Here is a 9,817-nt window from a genome sequence, read left to right as displayed (position 1 = left end):
AGACCGCTACATTTCCTCACTGAAAATAACGTCCTGAGCAAATCCCGAATTGGCTTTTTACCAAATTATCGTACAACAGACCATATTTTCACCCTCAGCACCCTAATTGACAAGTACATAGACATACTGTACATCCAAACAGAACAGATACCTTTAAATACATTTGTGTTTACACAGTTCTCACTTATTTGTATTTATATTTTTTAACTGCACTGTCCACATTTTGTATTTTTAAGTTAATTTTACCTATTCTTATTTATATATTTGATTGCAATGTTGCAATGTTACACAGCTCTGTTTACACATTTCTTTATTCAAGTATATCTTTAATTGTACATTTAATTGTACATGTTTTGTTTTTATTTCACACTTGCTTTGGCAATGTAAACGTATGTTTCCCATGCCAATAAAACCCCTTTGAATTGAATTGAGAGACAGAGAAAGAGAGACAGAGAGAGAAAGAGAGAGAGAGAGAGAGACAGAGACAGAGAGAGAAAGAGACAGAGAGAGAGACAGAGACAGTGAGAGAGACAGAGACAAAGAGAGAGAGACAGAGAGAGAGAGAGAGAGAGAAACAGAGAGAGAGACAGAGAGAGAGAGAGAGAGAGACAGAGAGAGAGAGATAGAGAGAGTTTAATTATTTTTGTTGTTATTATTGCTACTTTTTCTTGATTATCACTGTTTTGCTTTGGCAACAGATACTATTGTATTTAATGCCAATAAAGCTCATTTGAATTGAATTGAATTGAATTGAATTGAGAGAGACTGAATTGAATTGTAGTGAAATAGCTTTTGATTATACTGTCGATATAATTGTTGATATTGATATATTATTGGTTATGTTCTGAAAACTATTGGTTAATATTTGCAATGTTATTATAACTGAAGCACAGTATTGCTGTGGCAACATAGGACTATTTGCTGTCATGCCAATAAAGCTAGCACCGGATTTGGTAAAGATTTGAATTTGAAACTGACTGTGAGAGCGACGGAGAGAGAGCGACGGAGAGAGAGAGAGAGAGAGAGAGAGAGAGAGAAAGAGAGAGAATGAACCATCTCACCTGTTTCCCAGCCTGATGCCACTCAGTGCAGTGGTTCCATCTCTGCTGACGAACAGACGCAGGTTGCTGTCTGAGAACAGAAAGACAGAAAGACAGAAAGACAGAAAGACAGAAACAGATGAGAGTGAGAGACGCTGACTGAACCCAGCACCCAGCAGGTTTTAACACACAGACCATAAAGTGACAAAACACAGAGCTGAGTGCAAAGATGGTGAAGAGCTTTAAACTGCTACATGGAGCATTTGTAAACATCAATATATGACACCTTGGTATAACTACTGTAAACAAATGATGGTGATGTTTGGTAGCCGCTATCTAACATGATTTATATTATTAGTGCTAGTGTTTCTCAAAATTAAGACCACATTTCCCATAAGCCCTGCTGCGGACTGTCTTTCCTTCTTTGGTCAAAGGTTTTCTCTTTGACTTTACTGAAGAGGATCAACATGTTGGAAGTGATTTGTACCATCTTTCATTGTCAGAAACTCTGAAAACTATAGCTTTATTTTTTACAACGGCGCCATCTTCCTGTGTTAAGCTGTAAATCTATCCAGCAGATTTCCCACAAAATCTGACCTGTAGAGGCACATCAAAATTAATGTGGCAATAATTTACTGATATTAAAATGCTACATGCAGCACTTTAAAGACCCTGGTCTCTGCAACCCCATGTTTCCCTGCTCAGCCAAACCAAAATTCCCACATTACATCTTTTTACCACTTGCCACCAAAATGGACAGCCAGGCCCTCACATACAGTACAAAGGGACAATTCAAGTCTTTCTACTGACAGCAGGCTTTATAATCACTCTACATCTAGCATCCATTACCCTCTGTACCTTCAGTGTTGTTGATGTCCGCAAAGTTTTGGCTCTGGACGATTTTCTCCACGATGTCGTCGGCGTCCATGCGAGTGTCGTTCACCCAGGAGGGGTGACTCTCCACCGAGTCCTGCTTCCTCCTGACAGACGACAGGTTCAAGAGGGAGAGTCAGAAGAGGACTGAACGCTACAAACTCGTCCAGCTGCATCTGATTATATTCTGGTTTTCATGGCGGTCGAGAGCCAAATAACCCCCATGTTAAAACCAAGTGGAATTTTGCTTTTTAGTTGTCAACTATTACATTAATCGCCAACTATTTTGATAATCGATTAATCGGTTTGAGTAATTTTTTAAGAAAAATAAGTCAAAATTCTCTGATTCCAGCTTCTTAAATGTGAATATTTTCTGGTTTCTTTCCTCCTCTATGACAGTAAACTGAATATCTTTGGGTTGTGGACAAAACAAGACATTTGAGGACGTCATCTTGGGCTTTGGGAAACACTGATCCACATTTTACACCATTTTCTGACATTTCATTTCTTATGATTATCATGATATTAATTTCATCTAATTTATATCACCCAGCCACAGTGAGAACCATCAGCCACTTTCACTATTTTTACCAACCAGGTGAAAGGAAAAGGACCTCCAAAACACTGGTTACGTGCCAAATTGGCTACTGAACTTGACACTTACCAGCCACTGGCATAATGTACAAGACATTTGGCTGGTGGCCGGTGCTAAACTCCTTACTAACAGTACGCAGGAGGAGAGAGAGAGTGTTTTCTGTAAAGCGTCAGGTTTAACACATCAGACGACGTCTCTCTCTGTACCTGGGGGGCCTGTTGAGGGGTAAGACGGGCCGGGGGGGGCGGGGGGGTCGTTCCGGGCGACAGCTGTCCCTGTCGCCCTCTGCGGGGGGGGTATCGGCGGTGACACCCAGGCCCCCCGAGGTGCTGCTGCCCGTGGAGGTGTTCCTGCGGTGCGTGAGGTCGGACAGGCTGGAGGAGCAGGAGTGTTCGGTGCTGTAGCCTGGAGACGAGAGAGAGGGGGAAATTAAGCTTTAATAATTTATATGCATTAAGTATATAATTCTTTCTTTGGTGTGGATCTAGTTGCAGAGTGGAAATGACTGAATCCTGAGAACTTGTTTACCAGAACATTGTATCTGTAATAATAATAATAAACAACTTTATTTATATAGCACCTTTCAAAAGACAGTTACAAGGTGCTCTACAATAAAAACAGAACACATTAGAAGCACAGAGAGATTAGAATGAACTAAAAGCCATAAAAATAGACACAATATAAACACAAAGGGAAAACACAAAATTAAAAAATTTAAATAATAAACATGAAATTAAAAAGGCTCGGTCCAGAGCCCTGAGGCTGAGTCAGCGTCTTCTTTCAAGTCTCTTCTTAAAACGTACTTTTATCGGAAAGCATTTCCTGATTTTAGCTGAGCTGCCTCCTTATTTTACTTGAGTTTTCAGCCTGGACACTGGAAGGGACAGAAGGCCTCTGCCCGAGGATCTCAAACTACGCAAAGGTTCACAAGGGATTAAAAGGTCTAAAATATAATCGGGAGCCAGGTCATGAAGAGCCTTAAAGGTAATCAATAAGCAATTTTAAAATCAATCCTAAAACAAACGGGGAGCCAATGTAAAGAGGCTAAAACAGGTGTGATGTCATCGTGCCTCTTAGTTCCGGTTAAAAGCCTGGCGTGTAGTCATTTCAAAGTTTTTTGACTAAGACAGGAGAAAAGGCTGTTGCAGTAATCAAGGCTCGAGGAGATAAAAGCATGTACAACAGTTTCTGCATCTCTAAAATTTAAACTAGATCTTATTTTTGCAATATTACTGAGGTGATAAAAACATGATTGGACAAGCTTTGTGATGTGTTGCTCAAAGCATAAAATGCTATCAAACAGGACACCAAGATTTCTTGCAACAGGCTTGATATGTTGTGACAGGTAACCAAGACGATGGCAGTATTTGTTTTGTGAATAACAAGGATTTCTGTTTTATTAGAATTGAGCTGAAGAAGATTTATCGACATCCAGTTTTTTATATCACTCAGGCAATCCTGTAGTGAACTCAGCATACTGAGGTCAGTGGGCTTAACAGGGAGGTACAACTGTGTGTCATCCGCATAACAATGAAAAGAAATACCATGTCTACGGATGACATCACCCAAGGGGAGCATATATAGGGAGAACAAAATTGGTCCTAGAATTGACCCTTGACGCACACCATACTTGATACTGGAAAATGACAACAAGAAGTTGTTAACAGAGACACAAAACTTCCTATTAGACAAATAAGATGATAACCAGTCTAATTTAAATCCCTGTTATCCCTAAATAAAGAATTTAAAAAAAAGACATTTAGGGAGCTTGTGGCTGGAAGAACCAAGTGTTCAGTGTGAGTGAAGCCTGTACCTGAGATCCGGCTGTGCTGGCTGGCGTAGCTCGAGTTACGAGAGTGACCTGACTGGAAGACTTCTACAGGACCGGACTGGTTCAGCTCAGACTCTTCCAGAAGACCTGACGGCAAAAAAAAAAAAACACAAAACACAAAACACCACAGGTTTATTTTGAGGGAAATCCTGTCAAAAAATGTTCTATTCTGAACTTATTTTTCCAGATTCTACTGGAAGACTTGATGGCAAAAAAAAAGCATTTGTTTACTTTCACACCAGGAATGCACAATTCACCGAAAAATTATTTATTTATTTTTTAAACAATATTATTATTATGCTTTTAAACACAAACACAGACAAATTCAACAATACACAGTGGCCACAAGAACTAAACATTTGACTTAGATCCCTGACACATGACACATATAGCACGCAATATACTCGAAGAAATGATTGCACACAATCACATAAATATATGTCGTGAAAAATGTCATAGCATCTATGTATGTATAAGTATAAGGAAACGCTCAGTCCATTACAATCGACAGTGATGCAACAACTAAACATCTGGAGAGAAAAAAGGAAAAAAGGGGAAAAAAGAGAACAAATTATAATTAAAAGTAAATAAATAAATTAAAACGAAAATACATTTTGAAATCACCAGAGCAGAGCTTCTCAGCCGTGTGCCTACGAGGTCCAACAGTTTTCAGGTTTTCATTCCAATCAGTGGGTTTGTTGTGTGTTAGACAAAAGTTTAAAGCACCCATCACTTTACCCTATCATTGTACCAGATCTCTTATTATACCTCTAAGACGATCTGCTACTTGGACTTTATTCTTATTCTTTTGGGGTTTTTTAAGTCCTACATTCATGGATTTAGGCACTTTTTTAATTTATGTGGTGGGGTGGGAGGGGGTCATGTGTTTTTGTCATGTACTTTATCATGTGTCTTCTATGTTATATTATGCTTGAGGTCCTTGTTGTTAATGTTGTTCTGTTATCCGTTCTGTTAGACAAATTCCTAACAACTAGGTTAGTCTGTCAATAAAGTATTGAATCTTGAATCCGACTGCTGTTGTGTTTGGTTGAAATGAAAACCTGCAGACCATGATGGCTGAGAATCACTGCACAAGAGCAAACACTTTTTCTCGGTGTTTCAGACGGACACTCAAGCTCTGTACAAAATCCCCACTTTTCAAATCACGTTGCATGTTGCAATAAAAAAAATCTTTCAATTTTCAATTTAATTCAAACTGACAAATCCTAAGCATTACCAGCTCATTTTCCATGGCAGGAAAATCCAGTCAAAAACACTTTTTTTTTTTTTTTTTTTTTTTAGAACTTCTTCCAGGGGTTTTGGCTAGGTTGAGAAACACATGTGGCCGAGCAGTGGAGAGTCTGGACAGGATTTAAAGACAGCAGAGCGGCTGGCAGAGCTGAACGGCTGAAACCAGGCCGCTGGAGACGAGGCACGGTCTTCTAACACAGCGGTTCTCAAACTTTTTGTCTCATGACCCATTAAAATGAAGCGTTGCCTACTCCCGTTCATCCTTTAAGACAGATCCTTTGTTGTTATTTTAGCATTTGGAAAGAAATATACACTGTTTATTGCCCATTTTGGTCTTTGTCTTACATAGGACCCGATTCGCTTAGGTCTTGACTTTGTCTCGACCCTCTTTGGACCTACATCGTAGAGCAAATCATCCATGCTTTTATCTCTCCCCGCCTGGATTACTGTAACTCCATATTTTCTTGTTTAGGCAAGTCTGCAATTGCTTGACTTCAACTGGTTCAGAACGCGGCAGCCAGGCTTTTGACAAACACTAAACGAAGAGAGCATATAACCCCCATTCTGACCCACTTACGTTGGCTTCCTGCACGCTTCAGAATCCAGTTCAAGATCCTCCTGATCACATTCAAAGCCCTCCATGGCATGGCACCCTCTTATATTTCTGAACTTATAACCCAATACTCTGCGCCAAGATTACTCAGATCTTCTGACCAAGTGCTCTGAAGTGTCCCACGGTCCAGGCTCATAACAAAGGGGGACCGTGCTTTTACCGTTTTAGCTCCAGCACTATGGAATCACCTCCCCCTCACTGTCAGGTCAGCTGAGTCGGTACCACATTTTAAAAAACGTTTAAAAACCCACTTGTATAGGCTGGCGTTTTTATAAGTTTGTTGCTTTGCAATTCCTATTGGTTTTATTTGTCTTTTAATTTTGTTTAGTTGTTTATATTGCTTTTATTGTTGAGTGTTTGTTTCCGTTTATAAATTGTATTTTTACTTGCTGTTTTCATCCTGTGTACTATTATGCATTTTTATTATCAACTGTGAGGCACTTTGTGACTGCTGTTTTGAGAAGTGGTATATAAATAAAGTAAACTAAACTAAACTAAACTAGTCTTGACTCAAACTTGACTGGACCCGGTCTTTGAATTGACTAAACTCAGATGGTCTTGACTGTACCTGAGCTGACGATGGAGGGTCTCGGCTTGCTGGTTCTGCCCAGAGAGACCCCCCCGACGGGCCCGGGCTCGGCGGTCCCCTCCCCCTTACAGTCCAGCTGCAGGGCGTGCTCCTGGCCCGGGATCGAGATGCACTTGGCTGTGCTGGGCGGGCTGCGGGAACACAACAAAACAACTCATCAGGCTGGAAGATTAAATGAGCAGGGAGCCGCAGTTTGGCTTAGCTTGGCATGTTTAGATAAAATGAACTTCAACTTTTAGTTTAAACGTAAACTAAAAACCCATCTATTCAGTCTGGCTTTTATGTAGTGTTTTATAAATTTATGGTTTTAGTATTTATACTTATTTTATTTATTATCATTATTATTTATTTTATTCTATTTTGTTTTATCAACATTTTACTGTTGATCATTATTATTTATTTTATTAACATTTTACTGTTTTACTATAATCAATTTATTTTGTGTAGTATTTTATAATTTTATTTTTATTGTTATTTATATTGCTTGTATTATTTTTTATTATTTATCTTTTATTATCTTAACTACCCATCTTTTATTGTTGTCTTATTCAATTAACATTTTTGGGTTTTTGGTTGTTTTGGTGCGCATTAGTCTCTAAATCCATTTTTAACATCCTACGTTTTGTCAATCGCTTGTAAAGCACTTTGAATTGCTTTTGATTTGTTTGAAAGGTGCTATATAAATAAAAGTTTGATTGATTGATTGATTTATTGATTGCTTGATTTATTTATCGACTGCTGCGGGGAAACTGGGTCACTGCAGCAGCAAAGACCAGAGGTTTGCAAAGAGTAAAGCTGCTAAAGGATATGGTTAAGAAGGTAATAAAGGATTTAAATAAAATACAATAAAATAATCAGAAATCATCAGGAACAATCAGAAACAAATATGTCACCTTGTTTTGATCTGTAATCATAGCACCCCCCTCAGGCCAATCAGAGTAATATTGAAAATATATTGAAAAGTGGAAAGTAGTAGTACGATCCATCACTTCTCCAAAGTTTCTTCAAAATCCACTCAGTAGTGTTTGTTCATTTGTTCATGTGTCATGTTGTGTGATATCTCAAATGAATGATGTAGCACAGCGGTGAGATGGATATTTCCTCAAAGTTTTGTCAAAATCCAGTCAGCAGTGAGATATCATGTGTGATGGAGGAACAAACAAATGAACAAACAAACAAATCGACTTGAGTCCAGTCCATAGTCCTCGACCCAATTTCACAAAAACTTAAAGGAGTGAGCGTCTTTATGATGCTAGTAAAGAGTTCAACTGATGAGGAATTCTCGCCATGATGGTTACTGACAGATTTACACATGTACAGGATATCTGCAGGGTGTAGATACAAATTCACAAAGCAGTGAAGTGATAAAACCAAATGACAAAACACAAAAAGTGAAAAGAACACTAATTTGTGACTCACGTTTTAAAACACGGATCTCCAGACAGGAGGGTCATCCCGATGATCACCTGTAAGAAACGCAAGAACAAAAACCTAAATATGGAGTGAGTCTGCCACTTTAATACCTAAAGGTAAGCTATTCCACAGTTTCGGGGCATAGTGGGAGAAAGCAGCCTCTCCAATTTTCTTGCTGACCTTGGGAATGTTTAAGAGACAGGCATCTGAGGACCTGAGGGCTCGTGTAGGGACATAGAACGATAAACTGTGTGAAATATAAGAAGGTGCTAAAGACTTCAAGAAGTATTTTAAAATCTATTCTAAAAGATATGGGTAGCCAGTGCAGATCACGTAATACAGGAGTTATGTAATCGCTTTTTTTGGTCTTAGTTAAGACCCTGGCAGCAGCGTTTTGTACAGTTTGTAGTCTAGTAATTGCTGCCTTTGGGAGACCAGTATATAGAGCATTGCAGTAATCAAGGCGGCTGGAAACAAAAGCATGCACAAGCTTTTCGGCATCCTGCTGTCTTAAAAAGGGTCTCACCTTGGCTATGATTCTCAAGTGGAAAAAGGCAGTTCTAGTCCAGGAATTAAAATGAGCTTTAAAATTAAGATCTGAGTCTAAAATAACACCCAGGTTTTTCACTTCTGTTTTTGTTTGTATGGCCAATTTTCCCAGTTTGGCTTGAATAAAATCCCTTTTTTATTCAGGACCAACTAAAAGAACGTCTGTCTTCCCTTCGTTTAGCTTTAAAAAGTTGTTATTCATCCATTTGTTAATGGCTGAGACACAGTCAACCAGACTAGTAAGGATATCAGGCTCATCTGGCCTCACAGACACATGCAACACTTTCTCTGCCCTCCAAATGCAAATTGCAGTAACAGCTCAGAGTCTGACAGTGAGCAAAATGGCTTTTTACTGCCCAGACAAATGACTTGTAAGATCTTTGAAAACATGCTTCTTCATCCTCTTATACTCCTCTGAACAATGTGATGAAGTCTCATTTTTTCCCCAAATTGTGCAGTTACTGCCTACCATGTTCCTGCTTTCCTGCACACCTGACTGCACTCCTGTACGGTGGTTATATAATGTATACAGAAGCATTGTTCCTGTCCTCATCAGCGATGACTAATCAAAACGTGATGCAACATTATCTCTACCCCGCCCAACTAGGTTCAATATGACACAAAAAGAAAAAGTGACTTGCAAACACCTAAAAATAATACCCCTAACTCTCAAAAAGTTAATGTTTGTTGTTTTTATTCAGCAGTCACAATGAACAGTCCTCTTTTAAACAATCCTCTTTTTTATCCTCTTTTAAATCCCTCTCTAAAAAACATCCTATTTGAATTGATTTTATGGGTTGAATTCTTTGCCTTTTTATTGTATTGTATGTTTCTTTTATACACATTTGTTGTTGTTCATTATTGTCTACTATTGCCTCTCTTTTTTCATAATATCTGCATTCTGTCAGGAATCCGATATGGAAATTTTGGGCCGATACCAATTTTTCAAACACCACAATCAGCCGATACCGATAGCCTGCCGATATTTTGTGCAAAAATCAGCCATTTCCGATATTCAACCGATATATCTGTGCATCACTAATGAAATGAAATGAAATGAAAC

At 38.8% G+C, this 9,817-nt stretch overlaps 1 protein-coding gene across 1 annotated transcript in view; it reads right to left on the bottom strand.

Moving 5' to 3' along the window:
• Window positions 1-9,817, bottom strand: part of LOC139638394 (early estrogen-induced gene 1 protein-like) — a 38,421-nt gene that overhangs the window by 5,329 nt on the left and 23,275 nt on the right. Inside the window, exons 6-11 of the mRNA XM_071512522.1 lie at window positions 8,212-8,258; window positions 6,772-6,923; window positions 4,322-4,426; window positions 2,715-2,913; window positions 1,899-2,020; window positions 1,062-1,131 (exon numbers count right to left, since the gene is read on the bottom strand). Of these exons, the coding sequence (XP_071368623.1) occupies window positions 1,062-1,131; window positions 1,899-2,020; window positions 2,715-2,913; window positions 4,322-4,426; window positions 6,772-6,923; window positions 8,212-8,258 (695 nt within the window). The remainder of the gene's footprint in view (window positions 1-1,061; window positions 1,132-1,898; window positions 2,021-2,714; window positions 2,914-4,321; window positions 4,427-6,771; window positions 6,924-8,211; window positions 8,259-9,817) is intronic.

The sequence above is a fragment of the Centroberyx affinis genome, unplaced genomic scaffold (assembly GCF_046629955.1).
Source record: "Centroberyx affinis isolate AG114_WGS23_722 - 3 ecotype Tasmania unplaced genomic scaffold, CSIRO-AGI_Caff_v1 ptg006330l_1, whole genome shotgun sequence".
Taxonomy (NCBI): Eukaryota; Metazoa; Chordata; class Actinopteri; order Beryciformes; family Berycidae; genus Centroberyx; species Centroberyx affinis.
The sequence above is the reverse complement of the archived record's forward strand: the minus strand, read 5'-3'. Positions and strand labels throughout refer to the sequence as shown.